The sequence below is a fragment of the Hemitrygon akajei genome, chromosome 21 (assembly GCF_048418815.1).
Source record: "Hemitrygon akajei chromosome 21, sHemAka1.3, whole genome shotgun sequence".
Classification (NCBI taxonomy): domain Eukaryota; kingdom Metazoa; phylum Chordata; class Chondrichthyes; order Myliobatiformes; family Dasyatidae; genus Hemitrygon; species Hemitrygon akajei.
Genome location: NC_133144.1, coordinates 36828400 through 36847958, shown reverse-complemented (window position 1 = coordinate 36847958; position 19559 = coordinate 36828400). Strand labels below are relative to the sequence as shown.

Below are 19559 nucleotides of genomic sequence, written 5' to 3'. Positions count from 1 at the left end.
CAGGTAACTGTAAACAGGGACAAATGCAATCCAATGTATATGCAGAGCATTATTCCAGGTGGGTGCAGCCCTGTAGGAATGGTTCCTGCTCTTTGCTAACCCAGACAAGCTGAGGGGGCTTCGTATTGGACAGAAACTCTCATTGATGACCCAGATATGTTCAGATTATATGAGTGATCCCCAAACAAATACAGGAATGTTGGATCACCTGGACGAATGTCCCATACTCACACTTTTCTGAATGACTGTAGCGGGCTAGAGTGAAAAGACAAACAAATGGGTTGGGGGTAATGCAGTTACAAGAGGTTGCACCACTGCAACACAATGCCTTTGATAGATGAAGCTTCGGTCATCAGTAACCAGATTCAGATTTATTTCTCACCTGTACATTGAAACATACAGTGAAATGTGCCATTTGTGTTAAGGATGTGCTGGGGGCAGCTCACACGTCTCTCTGCACATTCCAGTGCTGACACAGCATGTCCATAATGCTTGGTGAAACAACACAGAACACAAAGCAAAATATCAAGCAACTAAACAACAACGGCGAAACAAGCCCCGTTTCTTCCTCTCTTCTACCTACCCACCCACACATGCACATACACAAACTCCTAACCCCAGATAAGGCCACACTTGGCCTCCATCCTCCAGCAGACTTGCAAAGATCCGTAGACTTGGGGTTCTGGTCATCAGCTTCTGTTTGACATTTGGGCTTCGATTTGGACCTCCAATCAACTTTTAGGCTTCAACCTGGACTTCTGATCGATCTTCAGGCTTCAATCCTGACCTCGCATTGAATAGGTTTTGATCTTAAGCATCAATCCAGGATTCACAGATGATGAGCAATTAAGTCCCAGGATGAGGGACCAAACTCCAGGCCTTGAACATCGAACTCGCTGATGACAATGATCAGGAATTCCATGCATTCACAGCTTTGTAGTAGGGGATGAGCAGGAACTGCCACAACATATCAGCATTTGAACTCAGAATGACTGTAGACACATTCCCTATATACAGGCATCTAATACCTCTGTGGTTGGAACCCATCTGTACACACCTGAATGGGTGCAGATGGTAATAGGGGGAGGTACAATTAAGTACAAAAGAATGGTCATGCCCCTTTGATGGGCTGAATGATCTCCCTCTATACCATAAGGAAATATAAAATCCTGAAATGAATCAGGATTTTATATGTCCTAATGGTATAGGAGACCATTCAGCCCATCAATCAGAATCAGGTTTACTATCACTGACACATGTCACAAAAATTGTTATTTTGCAGCAGCAGGTCAGTGGAAGGCATCAAAATTTCCAGAAGTTGCAAAAATAGGTAAATAGTGCTAAAGAAGACTAATGAGGTAGTGTTCAGAGGTTCATGGAGAGTCTGGAAATCTGATGGTGGAGGGGAAGGAGCTGTTCCTATATCACTGAGTGTGGATCATCAGGCTCCCGTACCTCCTTCCCGGTGGTAATAATGACAAGAGGGCATGTCATGGATGATGAGGGTCCTTAATGATGGATGCTGCCTTCTTGAGGGACCGCCTTTGGAAGACGTCTTGGTGGCAGGGAGGGTCTGCCTGTGATGAGGCTAGCTGAGTCTGCACCTCCCGCTATCTGCACGTTGGAGCCTCCATTTCGGACAGTGATGCAACCATTCAGAATGCTCTCCACCATACCTTTGTGTCTCTGTCAACAACCCGAACATCCTCAGACTCCGAATGAAGTAGAGCCTCTGGTGTGTCTTCTTTGTAATTACATCAATGTGTTGGGCCCAGATAGATTCTCCAAGATGTTGATGCCCAGGAGCATGGAGCTGCTCACCTTTCCCACTGCTGACCCTCAAGGAGGACTGGTGTTTGTTCTCCTGACCTCTCCTTCCTGAAGCCCACAATCATTTCTTTGGTCTTATTGATGATGAATGTGAGGTTGTTGTTGCTACACCACTCAAGCAGCTGATCCACCTCACTCCTGTACGCCTCCTCATCACCATCCGAAATTCTGCCGACAACAGTGGTGTCATTGGTGAATTTTTAGACGGCAGCTGAGCTGTGGCTAGCCAGACAGTCATGAGTACAGAGAGAGTAGACCAGTGGGCTAAGCACGCATCCTCGAGGTGCAGCTGAGTTGAATGTCAGTGTGGTGGAGATGTTACTATGATCCCCTCTGTCTGTGGCCTCCCAATGAGGGAATCAAGCATGCAGTTGCAGAGGGAAGTACATAGGCCCAGGTTTTGAAGCTCATGGATTAGGACTGGGGGATGATGGTGTTGGACTGTAATCAATAAACAGCCATGTGGAGAGCCAGTGCGATTGTGTCTACTGTAGACATTTTGTGGCAGTAAGGACATTGCAATAGGTCCAGATCCTTGCTGAGGCAGGAGTTAACTCTAACCATGACCAATCTGTTAAGCACTTCACACAGTGCTGCTGGGAGATAGTCACCCTGCTCTGCTTGGGCACTGGTGTGATTGATGCCTGTCTGAAGAACGTGGGAACTTCTGAATGCAGCAGTGGGATATTGAAGATGTTCTTGAACATTCAGCCAGTTGGTCGGCAAAGTTTTTCAGTATCCTGCCAGGTTACACTGTAGGGGCCTGATGCCTTGCGAAGGTTCTCCCTCTTGAAAGATGTTCTGACATCATCCTCCCAGACAGTGATCACAGGGTTGTCAGATACTGTAGGGATTCACACAACAGCAATGTTATTTTGTAAGCCTTTGGAGCAATCTCGTTATCCTGCTCCCTACTAATTTTCTTGTAATCTAGTGCTTCACACATGCCCTTCTCCTGTTCCCTGATTTTCATCTGCACCAGGAGCAACGACACTGACCAGTTTACCAGCCACATGTCTTTGGGGCCTGGGGGAAGCTGAAGCATCCTGTGGAAACCCACCCAGGGAGAACATTCGAACCGCACACAAACAACATCCGACTGAACCCCAGTCACTGGATCTGCAAGGTAACAGCATTATACTGTCCGATGAGCAAAGGTGCAGCATTGCTCTCAGCAATGAATCAGTGAACCTCCCAGCTCTTCTCAGCAAACAATGTGTCACCAATCTTGGGACTGGCTGCATAAATTTAATATTGTGACACTTTACACCAAGGGAAGGATGAGAAGAGTTGGATGTATAAAGCTAAGCCCCAAGATTTCTGTGGAGAAGAGGGGAGCTGTGCAGTGGATGCACGTGGAATCACATGACCTGTGCAGCAGAAATCCACACCACACAGTCTCCTGCAAGCCTTCTGTCACCCACCTCCTCCATCCTCCATCCTCACTCATGTTCGTCACAGATGTGTTCTCAACCAATCTTTGTTTTCCAACCAATCTTGATAAGTGACGTTTTCTGAATTTCTATTGGGTTTATTGATAAAGATCCCCTGGTTACGTCCTTGGCTCTGGTCTAACCCGCATGTGGAAAGTGCCACTCCACATCCAGTTGATCAGACCCTCATGGACCTATCAGCTTAATTCTGCTGTTCTCTTTCAGAGATTGTTTAGCACCTTGAAGAAAGGGTACTATCTTCCACTCATTGCTGCTAAGTTGTTAATGATATCAAAATGAATTTTGCAAATATGAACAACTGACAAATTCATAACCTCAAATAGTTGTCATCTTATAGGATTGATATTTGTATAAAAAAGATCAATAATTACAAAGTAATGATCCTTACTCTATTAAAGTTTATTTTACTTTTGATATTTATTATAAAATCATCAAGTGTTTGTAACAGTTAAATGCCACACACAAGCCAGTGAAGAACATGCATTACACTACCACAAGTTGCAAAGTTGGTGTAATTAGGTGAATAGAAGCAGGCTTGGGAGTGTGTCCATGAAGCTGAGCAATGAGTGACAGATGACTACAAGGAGAATGTGTGCAACGATCAGCAATCCCTTACTTATGGGACTCTGTTACACTGGCCACTGAGGGAGACATACAGAATGAGAGCGATGACGTGACTGTAAATGCAAGGACTTAGAGCAGCTTTGCTACTATATCAACAGCTACAACAGTGGTGACCCTCTGGTCCTTGATTCTTTGTGGCAACACTGGTGTGACAGTTCGAGGAAGAGGGCGAGTGCACCCAGGATCTTCTGACAGATCAGTAGCTTCTCACTTTCCGGTCTGCAGGGAATGGGAAAAGAAGGAAGTTATTAGTACAGACCAGCCTGAGTCACAACTGAGTTATGCCGTAACAGTCAGCAAGATCAGGTTTTGTTTAGCATCTGTTAATTGTATTGATACACGCACAGAGAAAAATAAAAACCGGAAGACAACCATAATTGTAAAATAAACTTTTACAATGGGTGGGGGGGAGGGGTGAGTGTGGAGAAAATGGCTGTATTGAAGTCATACAATGGAAAGTATTCCCACAACAAAATTTTCCACTGAAATTTGAAAGGCAAAGATGATGAAAAGAAAGAAAGAGTAGGTTGAAAGCATTACAACAGAGCAGTAAATGTTTTTTTCCAGCTTGATATCAATGTATCTCCAAATGTGAATGAAGAAGTTTGAAAGGAGGCTGTTGAATCTGGATTACACTCATAGTTTAGAGACTCTAACCTTCCTTCCATTCTACTTTAAATTTATTTCATCTGGAAGAAGAAGTCATCCATACTTCTATCAATGGAGTGGAAACCAACACCCAACTACCAAATGAGAGGTGCAAGCTCTGCAGGGTAAATTGATAATCCCACATGCTACACCTCCCATCAGCAGCAACGTAGGGAATGTGGCAATATTTCAGTAGTTAATCAAGAGACTCTGTGGAAGGTCAACCTCAAGGAAATCCAGTTCTGTTCATCTGCTTCTGTCAAATAAAAAAGTTTCAAATTTGCAGTAAAGACTGGCCTGCTCATCAAGGGACTTGGGGCAATCCCTGAGCTCCAGCTCCCTGGCTGTAATGAGGCAGCACGACTAGACTGGCATTTACACAGCCAAGGTAGACTTCATCACTGCTGCACAAAGACCGATTCAAAATTCAGAAAATCATAACTAGTTATCAATTTTCTACCTACAGCATTCCCACGATAAGTTAATTTTCAATTAGGGTATGTTTCTTCGGTACGCTAACTTTATTGCAGAGAACAATACACTGATGGAACTAATTTGAAACAAGTAGTACTTTATAGAGTTTGGCCAGTGTTGAGTGGTTGACTCAGGTTCAGTGATATGGATTACACTATTGTCTAAAACACCTAAAACTTGTAACGTTATCAGGCATTAAAATGTAACATCAAGCCCTTTTCTGCATTATACCGTGTCATCTTGCAATTAGCCGAGTAAACAAAATGGTTAAGGTCAAAGCAAAAGGATTGTGTTTTAAAGAATAAAACTGGTTTATGTAAGAACTGAGAGGAAAGGGAATGTTTCAGGATTGAGGAAGGGCTGGGGAAGAAGGGTGAAGCAAGGTCTTTTTCATGTACAAAACAGTACCTCTTCAGTTGCCTCTGTAGCTTCCACCAGGGGCTCTGCGGAGGTCTGTTCTCCCTCAGGCACCTGTTCTGCAGGGATTTCTCTCCCATGTTCATCCTAGTAAAATAGTCAGAGATGTACCATCAGCCATTTTTGCAGAGGAAGAAAATAACTCAGCTGGTCTCACCCGGGGTCTTCCCAAGATGATGAGGCTCATTAAAAATCTTCACAATGCTAAACTATGATTTTATAAGAATCCATGCAGCAGTAGCAGATGACTAACCTTTAATATTATAATAGGCAATATCCATCCTGTTGGTTTTAGACCAGACACAAGTTCAGGGGAACAGAATGAATGAGGAAGAGCATATCTAGAGAGGGACTGGGTGGTACAGGTGACTCATAAGTTATACCATTTCCAAAAGGCTGCAAAAGGTCAGGCAATTTTAAAATTAATTATGTGGTATTTTGTCACGGTGAATGGGGGAAAGATTATCGATATTCTCTGAATGCTTCTTCAGCCATGCAAACTTCCCTCTAAATCTCTCCTCGTAACTACAGTTTACAATGCTCTTTGTGTTGGTGTTGGCAAACTAGGAGGCTTTGAAGTATTTTCTCTTTGATGGACATTAGGAATGAATTCTTCATTCAACCACACCATCAGAAACAGGTAACTAGTCACTGAGCTATCGTAGGACTTTGTCACATGAAAAATGAATCTCATGTTTGTTACAAAGCAAATTACACTTCTAAACAATATGTTCAACATAAGCCTTTTTACCTTCCCCAATGTATATCTTTATATCAATTCTACTTTCCTTCTGCTTTGTACAGAAATGATATGCAAATTCATAATTCATTTTTAACAGGACACAAACCCACAATTAAGCGAGACCAAGGTGAGATGTGCCCAACAATATCGATGGGGATTAATCTCCTCTTAAGGGTGATCAATCATGTTGTTAACAAACCAATGGATGCGTTGCCTTGTGACCCAATCAATCCATAGTGAACTCATCTGAGAATAGAAAACTTCCGCATTTCTATCTCTGAGTCCGACTTGCTAAATAAATGAGCAGGCACTGTGAAACAATGCTGAACTTCCAGTCAATGATCCAGAGTTATATATAACACAGTTGTGATTGTGTCAACTCTTTGCTACAACTTTCAAACCTCAATCTTTGTTCTTCTTTTCTTCCAACCTTTTCAAATATTAATCCATTTTTTAAAAAATGTAAGCGCTATATTTTCTGCCTCAACCATTCACCCCGGCAAAAGGATCAAAATTTCAACAAAACTTTGTGCAAGTTTTCTTACAAAGTTAAAAGAGGCAATTTAGCCCATCAAATCTATCTCACAAAGCAGTTCCATCCCTCCACTAATTTTCCCTGTAATCTGTTCTCCCCACGTTCCCAACCCCTCCTCTTGAAATGTACCACTCATCTTCACATCACAGCAACTTACAGCAAACAATTCACCTCCAGCCGACCCATCTTTGGGATGGAGGAAGAAACTGGCACACATGGTCCCAGAGAGAATCTGCAAACTCCACATAGACAGCAACTGGAGGCCAGGATGAAACTTGGACCTCTGGAGCCTTGAGGCAGTGGCTTTATCAGCTGTGCTGCTGCGTTGTCCATATTTCCAGACTTCCTGCTCACTGCTACTTACCAAATAAAAGCATCGATCCCTTATCATTGAGTCCCAAATGGTGTACAAAATTTTCCCCACATTCACTGTGAAAGAAATCCTTCGTAATTAATAGAAAATACAGCTGTTTGATTCTCTCTTCATCTTCTCTTCCTTGAAATGGTCCAAACACAAGAACATTAGAAGTTGAGAGGGTTGAGAACTTCAAGTTTCTAGGAGTGGACATCACTAATACCCTGTGCTAGTTGAACCATGTAGATGCCATGGTCAAGAAATGTCACTAGTCCTTTTTCTACCTCAGGAGACTAAAGAAATTTCACATGTCCCCCTTGACCCTCACCAATTTTTATAGATGCAACACTGAAAGCATCCTATTTGGATGCATAACAGCTTGGTATGACAAATGCTCTGTCCGTGACAGCAAGGAACTGCAGAGGGTTGTGGACATTGGTCAGTATATCACAGAAATCAGTAAGGCATTTGATAAGGTTCCCCATGCCAGGCTCCTTCAGAAAGTAATGAGGCATGGGATCCAAGGAGACCTTGCTCTGTGGATCTAGAATTGGCTTGCCTACAGAAGGCAAAGGGTGGTTGTAGATGGTTCATATTCTGCATGGAAGTCGGTGATCAGTGGTGCTCCGCAGGGATCTGCTCTGGGACCCCTCCTCTTTGTGATCTTTATAAATGACCTGGATGAAGAAGTAGAAGAGTGGGTTAGTATGTTTGCAGATGACAGAAAAGTTGGCGGTGTTGTGGATAGTCTGGAGGGTTGTCAGAGGTTACAGAGGGACATTGATAGGATGCAGAACTGGGCTGAGAAGTGGCAGATGGACTTCAACCCAGATTAGTGTGAAGTGGTTCATTTTGGTAGGTCCAATTTAAAGACATAATACAATATAAATGGTAAGACTCTTGGTAGTGTGGAGGATCTAAGAGATCTTGGGGTCCGTGTTGACAGGACACTCAAAGCTGCTGCGCAACTTGACGGTGTTGTTAAGAAGGCATATGGTGTGTTGGTCTTCATCGACTGTGGGGTTGAGTTCAAGAGCCATGAGGTAATTTACAGCTATATAAGACCTTGTCAAACCCCACTTGGTGTACTGTGTTCAGTTGTGGTCATCTCACTACAGGAAGGATGTGCAAAGGAGATTTACAAGGAAGGTTGCCTGGATTGGAGCATGTACCTTATGAGAATAGGTTGAGTATACTTGGCCTTTTCTTCTTGGAGCGATGGAGGATGAGAGGTGACCTGATAGAGGTGTATAAGATGATGAGGGACATTGATCGTGTGGATAACCAGAGGCTTTTTCCCAGGGCTGAAATGGCTAACATGAGGGGGCATAGTTTTAAGGTGCTTGGAAATAGGTACTAAGGGGATGTCAAGGGTAAGTTCTTCACACAGAGAGTGGTGGGTGCGTGGAATGCACTGTTGGTGGCGGTGGTGGAAGCAGATACAATAGGGTCTTTTAAGAGCCTCTTAGTTTAGAAATGGAGTTTAGAAAAATAGAGGGCTATGCACTAGGGAAATTATAGGCAGTCTCTAGAGTAGGTTACATGTTGGCACAACATTGTGGGCCGAAGGGCCTGTATTGTGCTGTAAATTTCTATGTTCTGTGTTCTATAACCAGTCTCCTCTCCATGGGCTTTGTCTACACTTTTCACTGTTTTGGTAAAATAGCTGACATAATCAAACATCCCACCCACCCCTGACGTTCTTCTTTCTCTCCCCTTCTACAAAAAATCTTGATGTATGACCAGGCTCAAGGACCAGCTTCAAATTCCATTATTGAATGGTCCCCAGTACAGTATGATGGATTATTGATAGTCTTCCACAGTATGACCTTGCATCATATTGCTTACTGGCATTGCACTTTCTCTGTAACTATAACACTTTATTCTACAGTTTGCAATTTGTGATAAGGATCAGATACTTAATGCATTATAAATCACCACAAGCCACTTGACATTAACCCTTCAGAAGTAGATGACAGTCTTCTAGAAAGCAATTTGCACCACAAATGAGATTTGTATTCAATGGACAATGTTAGCAATGGACTTGAATGGCACAAGTAGAATTTTAATTATAAGATTTGCATTCTTACAGTGACTCAGAGGATTTGAAAGGCAATAACTGATGTTTCATTTCTGCAGTCAGTAAACTCTCTTGAGCTTTTTAATGCTTTTTTAAATATTCCTTTCTTTTTTATCTCACTCTCATTCTTTCTCTATATCTCTTTTGGAACATAATTTGACAATGATTCTTCCCTAATTCCTGACTGTCCTTACCATGCACATTTTCTGAAATGTCATTTTTGGTCTACACTTCCTGCACAAAAATCAACATTTTTGGAGGGTGTTTGTTAAGAAATGACACCATCTCGGTCACTACTACATGCTCAAGGGCATTTAGGGCTGGGCAACAAATGCTGGCCCTCCCAGCAATGCCAAGATCCCAATAATGAATGGAAGAAAAGATCCCACTGCCTCTGCTCTTCCTGGGATAAGATTTACTCTGCTGAGTTCTGAGCAAATGTTGCAATCAGTTCAGAGGGCAATGGGGAAAATTCATTCACAGCCTCTCGCTCTTTCCTCGCTGAGCTATTTGTAGAAACATGCAATACCGAAATAGGGGTTTTGGCCCACTGCATCCGTGCTGTCTACAACGATCCCATTGCAAGCATTAGGCTATGCCTTTCCTATCCAAGAATGCATCCATACAATCAACGTGCCCAGTTCAGCTGAGCTCCTGTGGGGCTTTTTACAGTGCTCAAAAGACGAGTTGGTGCTGTGGTTAAGGGGGTACCCTGCTCACTAGGCATGTGCCTCGGTCAGGTAAATTTCACACCCAGCTCAAAGTTTCTGGGTTAAAATAAATTTTAATTAATTGCTGTTAAAAGGTAACTGCACGAGCCAATTTGTTCAAAGCAATTCACAAAGTTATTTCTCAGCTGAATAAGAGAGGTGACCGGAGGGAAAATTCTCTTCACTTCCTCAGCCAAACATCAGCAGATCCTCTACACGTCACCGAGGGAGCAAAATGGCTTGATGCTTTGGAACTAAAATGAATTCGAAATCCAGCTCAGAGTGCCAGCTTTCACGCTGCACTTCAGCTTGCTATTCTCAGCTATTTTAAGAAGTGAATACGTCAGTTCTTGCTCCGACCAACCTGTTCCAGCTGCTGATGTCACATAGTATTTCTCACTCGACTGTCGTGCACAATCAGTTCTCTGAAAACCTGCAAACCTGACACCTTCTCTTCAGCATCAACACGGCAGTGGTTAACAGGATGTGCATGCAGGGATGGGGCAGCTACAACACTCTCACATCTGCATTGCAGTAAACTTCCACCGGCGCTGTACTGTAGAAAGGAGACGTGCTAAATAATGCAGAGCATGCAAGAGGAGAAGCTACGTCTCCTTCCTGGGATAGGGTAAGGAGACTGGCCTTACAACAGCATTAAAGCATGGCTGAATGAAACAGCAATTGTGCTCTATCTCCTCATGGCCAATGCAACACACCATCATGAGGCATTATCTGTAATCCAGCTCTAAAGGGTCTTATTTTGCCAGTCGTTCACTGATGAGTGATGACAGAGGCTCTGGAACCACTGTAGAACCCAATTGAAGGTTGTGAGGAGATTGCATGCAAACCAGGGTCTTGTTGAACAGAGTGGTCCATGGAGAAGATGTGCTGGTTTTGGTTGGGACGCTATGTGGATGTAACCGTCACTTTTCTCCTTTGCAGTGAGCATAGGAGACACAATGTTTATGATCATGTTATTTGCTTTATGGTCCATGTATTAAACTGTGAATCTTAGAGGTATTTTCCTATGACATCGAAGGAATCCATTCAGCCCCTCAAGTCTATGCTAGCCCTCACCAATTCCAAGCAACCTATCCTCTCACGGATGTCCATCAACTTTCCTGATTCTCATACCTTCCACCTACTTTCAGCTCGAGCCAAATTTGGGAACTGCTCGCTGTGCCTGACGAACTGCCCTCTTGTGGCTCTACATATCGTGCTAACCTCGACAGGTACAGGCAGGGGCAGTGAGACTAGAGGAAGAATTCCACCCGCCATCCCGGAAACCTGCCTACGACAAACCTTCACTGTTCTAGAGTATGCTGTAGGCTCGATAGACTAGGCCACACAGACTGATGGAAATGTATCCGTCAAACACGTTAAAATTCAGAGTACACGCACGTCGGACCATGGCCCCCTTTACTGCCACAATGAGGACACTCTCAGGTTGGAGGAGCAACACCTCATATTCCATTTGGGTAGCCTTCAACCTGACTGTATGAACATCAATTTCTCAAACCTCTGGTAATTTGTGCCCCCTCCCTCTCTCCTCTTCCATTCCCCATTCTACTTAGTACCTGTCAGCTTATACTCCTCCCCTTCCACCACCTTCTTCCCCCTTTTTCATTCCTGTTCTGATGAAGGGTGCCTGCTTGAAACTTCCGACTGTTTATTCCTCTCCACAGATGCTGTCTGAACTGCGGAATTCCTCCAGCATTCTGCGTGTGTTACTTTGCATCTGCAGAATCTTTCGTGCTTCTAATTAAAATTAAGTAATTAAGTAAGTTAACTCCTGTGCTGTATAAAACAGATTTTGATATTTGTTTTCCTCCATGAATTGTTACTTCACACTAGGACTGTCTCCAAACTGGTGTCATCTCTAGTAGAGGGTTGAGGATTGGGTTAATTCACTGATAATGGTAATAGTAGTGGAGAATGGGACATGGAAGAGCTGAGAGTGAATCTCACCAGCTGTGGTATTGCTGACAGGTGAATCTCCCTTACATAAAGCTTTCTTTATATGAGCCAAAGGTGGAGGCATTGATGTGATCACGAAGAAGGCATGCCAGTGGCTACATTTTATTAGGAGTCTGAGGAGACTTTGTATGTCACCAAAGGCTCTAGCAAATTTGGACAGATATACCATGGAGAACATTCTGACTGGTTGCATCACTGCCTAGTATGGAGGCTTCAATGTACAGGATCGAAAGAGGCTGCATAGGGCTGTAGGCTCAGCCAGCTCCATCAGGAGTACAAACCTCGCGCCATTGCGGACATCTTAAAACGGTGGTGCCTCAGCATGGTGGAATCCATCACTGGGGTCACCTGGGACATTCCTCCTTCTTTTTATGACCATCAGTGCAGAGGTACAGGAGCCCGAAGATCCACACTCAATGTTTTAGAAACAGCTACTTCCCCTCAGCCATCAGATTTCGGAATGGTTCATGAACCCACAAATACAACTTTGCTGTTCCTCCTTTGCGCTATTTATGTGCTTGTTTACTTATTTATTTTTGAGACTTAATAGTAATTTTTGTTTTTGTATTGCTGACAAAAACAACAAATTTCACAACATATGTAGGTGACCTGATTCAGATTAACTAGATCAACTGAAGATAATAATTGGCACTTGACTAAGTTTTATGGCCCAGTGTTAATCATTTGCTATCTCTGCCTCTTCCCCACACTTTCCTGATTTTTGACCATTGACTTTTAAAAATAGAAGTTTTATTGGTTTCTGTTGCCTCCCAGATTGTTGTTTGGGATTCCAAAGCCTAGCAACTCTCTGTGCACAAAATTGGCTACATTTCTTCCTTTCATGCTGACCTACTTAACTTTGGCTGAAATGCCATTCTCATTTGTCTGCTTAACCATCTCAGATCAAGAGGAATGAATCCCTAGCCTCCAGCATCTAATGTTTTATGATTCTCTTTTGTCTTCTCATCAAACCCTGAAGACTCATAATTATATTTTTCTGGTTTCTCTTATAGGTTAGACTGGTTGAGCTGTTGAACAGAAGAGAAATACACATTAGTATCCCATTGGTATCCTGTTTTCTACCATACCCAATACCCTGATTCATAAAAATCAGTAGGATGGAATGTAAGATACACAACTTCTCTGATACCCTAGAACAATATGATCTCCAAGGATTCTTCCTGATCATATTTATCTTGGTCAGCATCCTTCCTACATTGCTCTGTGATATTATCAGAGCTCTTGTGTAGCTTTCTGGAGCACCTTCTCCTCCTTTCTCTGCATTGATCTGCTCACTTCTCACCCACATTCACTTACACACTGCTTTGCACTGTAGGCTTTGACAATTGCAGAAACTATACTGAAATAGTTCAGCAACAGCAATAGCAAATAGACTTTTGCTACTCATTGGATTAGGTTTAAGGGGAGCTGGGTCTGCGAAGAGGTGGAGCATTGTTTGACAAGGCTGTGCAAAGCAAAGTGATAGTAATTGATTGTTTTTTTTTCTTTGTTTCAGTGAGACTGAATACCCTTCCTCCAATGTTCTCCTCAACCCATTGCAAATTACAAATGTCGACCCAGTCACAATAATGTTCTACTTGCCTTTCAGAGCCACTGAATAGATTCTATTGATAAAACCCTGTTATTTTGCAAAGAAAATCTTAACTCTATAGGACAGCACACAGTTATTTCAGAGTACAATGCCCTTGCTGCTTATTTGGGAATGATTGTATCAGTGTCTATGAGTCTATTGGCAATAGTTGAAGTTGGTGTTTATCAGACAGCAGAAAGTTGAGTTAAAATTTCACTTTTGTGCTATCAGAATTTGTGAATTTGTGAATTATCCAGAAATAATAAGATTTTCCATAAAGATCAAGTTAATTCACTAATGTCCTTAATGGAGAGGAGTGCTTGCTCTTACTTGGCCTGATGTCCATGTGACCCCAGTTTACATATACAGTAATTGCCTCTGAATAAGCTACAATGTAACCAAACTCACTGCAATACAATTTCAGAAGGCTCAACTATCAATGTCACAGGTTGACCAGCCATGAGTATTACATCCCAGACAAGTTAGTGAGGCCTCTAATACAAGAACTTCTTTAAAAATCCTTACGGTTATTACTATTTAATTAAAGAATTATTATGGAAGAAGAAGGCAGTACAGAACCATGCCCAGGATTCAAAGCATAGGGCTTTTGTCCTAAATACAGGACTCTCAGTCTCACCAATTTCACCACCCCAGAGGCCGCTGCCACATTCTCCACTCCTTCCACCGTCTTGTTGGCCACTGTGTTGACTCCAGCTACCACTGCACCTCCAACCATGTTGGCTTGCTCCTTGGTTTTCTCAGCCACTGCCAACCAAATAAGAAACATGTCTCAAAACACAGGTCCCAGGTGAACTGAGGGTATCTGCTCCCGCTTGTTCAGGTGTTATCAGTTACCTGTGTTCACACTTTGTACAACACCTTCCTTTGTTTTGGTGCCTGTTTTGGAAGAAAAACAAATAGAAATAAAAATTAAACTGGTGCAAGTCAGCAACTTTGGAGGGAGACAAAATAGGAAGTCACCACACATCCTGAAATACTCTGATATTATTCTAATCTACTCACCATGATCTGCTGTCTTTCGATGAGGGGTTACTAGTTGTCCCAATCACTGTCACATTCTGTCAACAGTGGGCACGTGGATGAGATATCAGAAACCCAGCCAGTGTTCAGTAGTGATAACAAATTATCTCAATCCTGTGGCTCTCTCTCATCCATAAGTTCATAATCACAGGGCACAACGGCCTCTTTTACTTCCTTCTGCTTCAAGCAGCCAAGCTGTTCCCCAGCTAATTATGCAGAACCGGGAGCAAACTTGCAATGTCACTGGCATGAAATTGAAAAGTAATAAAAACTGCAAAAAAGTCTGAAATCAAAACCAAAAATGCTGGAATTACTCTGCAGGACAGTGACATCCAAATGACCTTTCTGGGTGTCCTCCAGATCTAATGCTTCAAACGTGATATTTTACTTCCTCACCAATTCTTTATGACAAAAGATCATCTACTTGAAATATTGACTCTGTTTCTACCTCTACAAATGCTGCATGACATGCTGAGTGTTTCCAGTAACATGTTTACATCATGTTGGCCTGTATTTCTCTGCACCAGATGTATTTGAACATTCTGGACAAGGAGCTACTGTTCCATCCCTTGATAGCATGTAGCTGCACTCCCACCAAATCCAATCAAGAAATACATTGATGCTATGCAATACTGGAAATGCAATGAACTAGAAAAACTCTGTATCAAAAGGGTGAGTCTTTGAACAGTTTTACAGAGCACCCAATGTTCACATCTCAGTCCTCCCTCATATTGTTGAATGGGATGATACGTCACACACTGGAGCAGTAACATCCAGTTGCTTTTCTCAGTCGTCCATTAACCTGCCTGGCACAGAGCTACCCTCTTAGCCCCTAGTTGTGGTAAACTCCAGATTCCTCTGAGGTATACCACAGCAATCCTGACACATTCCTACTTTACCAGTAAAGCTTCACTGTGACATAAATCCCTTTTTCCTCTGGCATTGGGAGCCAGTTGTAACCAATCAAAGATCACTTGTTAATTATCCCTAACTCTTTGAATTGGATGTTTGAATGAAGAAAAGGGGGTGAAAATTTAAGTAAAACGTGTTTTTGGTAAAAAGGATACAAAAAAGTGAGCTTACAGGATACAAAAGTGAAACTGTGGCCCAGGAATTGCTACAGATTTACAGGATTTGAAAAATGTAAGCATTTTTTTTTGCCATGAACTCTGCTCAGATGTAAAATTGTTGCTATTTCTGTCATTTTGTTACAAAAAAATGTATGAGATCACACTGTATGATTTCTATACTTGCAATAACTATTGGCCAGCGGCACAACCAGGGAATCCAAGGGTTAAGGGACAGGTTGACTAGAGGTATAGATTCAGTCGATAACATTCAGGGACTGGTCAGAGAGGAGTAAAGCTTCCAACTGTGGCGAGAATAACGGGGCTCAGACCAGGACCAACCCATCATCATGGCCTCAGCATTCAGCTGATCCCACTCTGGAGGGGTATCTGACTGTTACAATCATCTCCTATCTGCAGTCCGGCACTGGGCTGTATCCTGGGACAGGATTCATGACTGGTTGTTTCCTCATCCTTAACCTTGGGGTCTCTTGTTAGAAATATCTTAATAGCACAGAAGGAGAGCATTAGTCCCCCGAGTCCAAGGCAGCTCTCTAAGTGGATTCCTCTGCACTCTTTGCCCGTAACCATGTGAGCTGCTGTCCTGCTGCTGCCTAGTGAAATTATTAATTGGCTCCAATTCCATTAACCTCATCCCAGTCATTGCAAGGCGCTCTGTGCCCCTCACCCAGAACATTAAACCAGTAAATCAACACCTCCATTTGCAGCAGGAACACTGGATTACTGGATCCTTGCTTAGGCACAAGCTGAAGCAAATGTTTCCTCAACTAAACATCTGGTTATTGTAATACCCACTGCAATTAACTGCAACGGAAAATTTTTAAGCTGCAGATCCTGGAAATCTTTTCTTAGATGTGGTCTGTTGGGCATTTAATTGCAGCTGTTTTGTGTCCATTGACCTGTATCAGGTCTTGGCCCCTGATGCCTTCACTTTGAAATTTAACCCTTTATGGGCCATCCCTCCCTGTCTCAGTGGCACACATCTTCAACTCCAGCGCTCCTGATGGGGCTGTTGCTTTGGTGCCGGTGCTTCCATGAGCTGATGCTCCAGGCCATCAATCATCCAGGGATATTTCTCTCGTTTACAACTTCCGGTCCCGACATCTTGATCCTGGAAGCCAATTCATTGAAAGGCCACCCACCTTTCAACGAATCATACCCCCACCCACCCCAACATCACACTGACCTGTCAATCAACCCTACCTGTCAATCGCATTCTACCTCATCAATCATGCCCCAACTGTCAATCACAACTTACCCGTCAATCACCCCATCAATCAGACTGCGTATGTCAATCACGCCCCACCCGTCAGCCCTGCTGCTAACAGCAACTCATTCCCTGCTCCCCACATAATGTGATCCTACCCTTCCCGCCTCTCTCGCTTCATCGACTTCCCCCGGCTCGGTTGGGACATCCAGCCCGCGCCGCACGCCTCTCGGTACCGGTCTCTTCCAGCGGGAGGACTGCCTGTATCCCACTCCACCACCGCCCTGCCAGTCTCTGAGAACATTTCGGTTTCGATGGCTCAGTGTTGTGTTCGCCAGGTGACCGGATAACAGCAGCTTCTCAGCAACGGGGTGGATGTAACGCGGTGCGGGGTGGTGGGGCAATGAGCCGGGTCCAGTGGTGGGTGGGCGTGAGCCGGTTTGGAGTGGCTGCCATCAGGCGGCCAGGGATACAGGCAGGGTGTTAATTCCGGCACCTGAACAACAACAAAAAACCCTCGAACGGAGTAATTATATTCGGGATCGGTAGAACTGAGTTGCAGGAGGCTGAAGTGTTGGGATGGGAAGAGATAGGGAGGGTGTACTGGGAGAGAGGTGCGACAGGTCCGGAGTCTGTACCACGACCTGCGAGTTGGGACTTGAGCATCGGACTCTCCAGATACCGGGGCTCCGGGGTCCGTTGTAGGTCTCAGGGGTTAATGTCAGGATGGGCGCTAAAGCAGATACACTGGAAGCAAGAGGATCTCTGTCCGAGTGATGACGCAGGTAGGAGACGGACGATCAGCTCGTCAGATGCGGGCTGAAGGTTACCAACCAGTGTGTTCAGCCCGGACAGTGAGCGGCAAAGGATGGTGGACGGCTGGGAATATTAGGACCAAAGGTAATGCTTTGCTCTCCCCAATACTAAGTTGATCCAGGATACCAGACGTCCCGTGGATGAGCTCAGTTTTGTGTTAACTTGCAAAGAGAATCCATGAAGCTTTTCTACTCCCTATGCTGGGCATCTGACCCTGTGAGATCGGTCACCTTCGCCACCCAGTCTCCGTTAGCACTCACCCTCCCACCGGCTTAACCCAATTTCACAAGCGTTCAAAAGTGCAGCGGCGGGGATCAACCCACAACTTCCCCACCCGCAGAGTGCGCCGGATGACCCCCGGGAACTGAAGTCCCCACCCCACCCCACCCCACCGGCTGTACGATGCCTCAGAGGTCACTTCTGCAGAGCGACCCCTCCCTTGCCGGGCACCGCCCACTGCACCATTTCTGGCTGGACCGTGGATGGGACTGGGAGTGAGATTCTGCGCCGTTTTATTGGGGGTTCGAGCTCGATTTCCAGGCTCCCCCAGAGAGATAACCCGGTATGGGGGGATGTTCTGGGTGCAGATGGATTCGGGGAGGGGAGGAGGGTGGGGCGGTGGGCTCGGGGAAATCTGGGAGTTGGAGAGAAAGTGAAGCTAGTGGAGAACAAACTGGGGCGCAAAGGGGGAACAGATCAGTGCCTCTAGTGTAATGGCATCTTGAGGGGAATCCAACTGGCATTAAATAATCTTCAACCTAGTGAAACCTCCACAGGTCAAGGTCACGGCTACTGCAGCGGGGAAAGCGAGGGGCTTTGCCCCACTTCACCTTGCTGTGGTCCTCAAGATATCCCCCCCGCTCACCGCAGACCCAGCCAGAATGAGATGTGCCCAGTTTCGGGGATCCGGCTACGGCACCCTTACCTACATACATAACCCCTTCTTTCGTCCTCTCCGCTGCATCTTGCACGCCTTGCTTGGTTTTCTCCGCCGCGGCCACCACTCCCTCTTTGGCGAAGGAAAAACCCTTTTTCAGAACATCCATTGCGTGTGAAGGAGTAAGCGGGAGCTGCGAGCGCTCTTCTGAGGAGAATCCCTTGCCACTGCTCGTTGGCACCAGCTCCGATACCGGTCCCTGCGACTGAATGCTGAGTCTCGCTGCCCTGCAGCCCTATTTATGATGTGACTTGTGGCTGCTGCGCGCAGCTCCTATGAATACTCGCTGCTGCAAAATTAATGACATTGATCTGGGAGGGAGAACGGTGGACTGAACATCTTGCCTGGACGGGTTCCAGGAAGACAAGAGCTAAGAATCTCTGCAACCCAACGCAGCAAAAGGTCTGTAGGCATACCGCAGGAACAGAAGCCTCCGGTATACCCCTGCCCAGCCCTCCAAACACAAATTCCCGCGTGTGGCCATCGGTTTAAGATGTAAAATATCCCGATCCAGCTGGAATGGAACTGGCCCATCAGATGCAACGGACTGCATTCTATGCTAAAACTATATTGGAAGGGTGACTCAGCTGGACAGAGAGAATGGACGCTTAAGAATATTGTTAATGTAGGAATCCCACCACAATGTGATAGCTGCCTCTGAAAAAGGGATTGCCTCATTGCAATCCTCTGGGGACCTTCGTTACTTGGGTTGGAGGACTTTAGTTATGAGGAGACATTGGATAGGCTAGGCTGGTTTTTCTTGGAGTGGGGGGGGGGGTTGAGGAGATATATGAAATTATGAGAAACCTAGATGGTTTAGACAGGTGGCTGGGTGGAGTTAGGCCTCTAGGAGGTGTAAGGCGCTCCTTCCCTCTGCTAGCCTGCAGGTCACCCTTGGGCAAGGTGTATCACCTGCTTAGCCCCACCCACCACCCATCAGGGTCACATGAAGCCATGGGAGCAGGTGGTAGATGGTCATATGAGCTATTGATGCATGTCACAGCACCTGGTGATGCACCCACTAACACCAGGC

At 44.7% G+C, this 19559-nt stretch overlaps 1 protein-coding gene across 1 annotated transcript; it reads right to left on the bottom strand.

The window, feature by feature from the left end:
• Positions 1-3682: 3682 nt before the first annotated feature.
• sncga (synuclein, gamma a) lies at positions 3683-18786 on the bottom strand. Its single transcript, XM_073025208.1, has 5 exons — positions 18515-18786; positions 14293-14334; positions 14075-14202; positions 5439-5534; positions 3683-4127 (listed from the first exon to the last, which is right to left on the bottom strand). Exons 1-5 carry the CDS (start codon positions 18633-18635, stop codon positions 4116-4118), a joined length of 399 nt encoding a protein of 132 aa, XP_072881309.1. The 5' UTR covers positions 18636-18786; the 3' UTR covers positions 3683-4115.
• Positions 18787-19559: the final 773 nt, after the last annotated feature.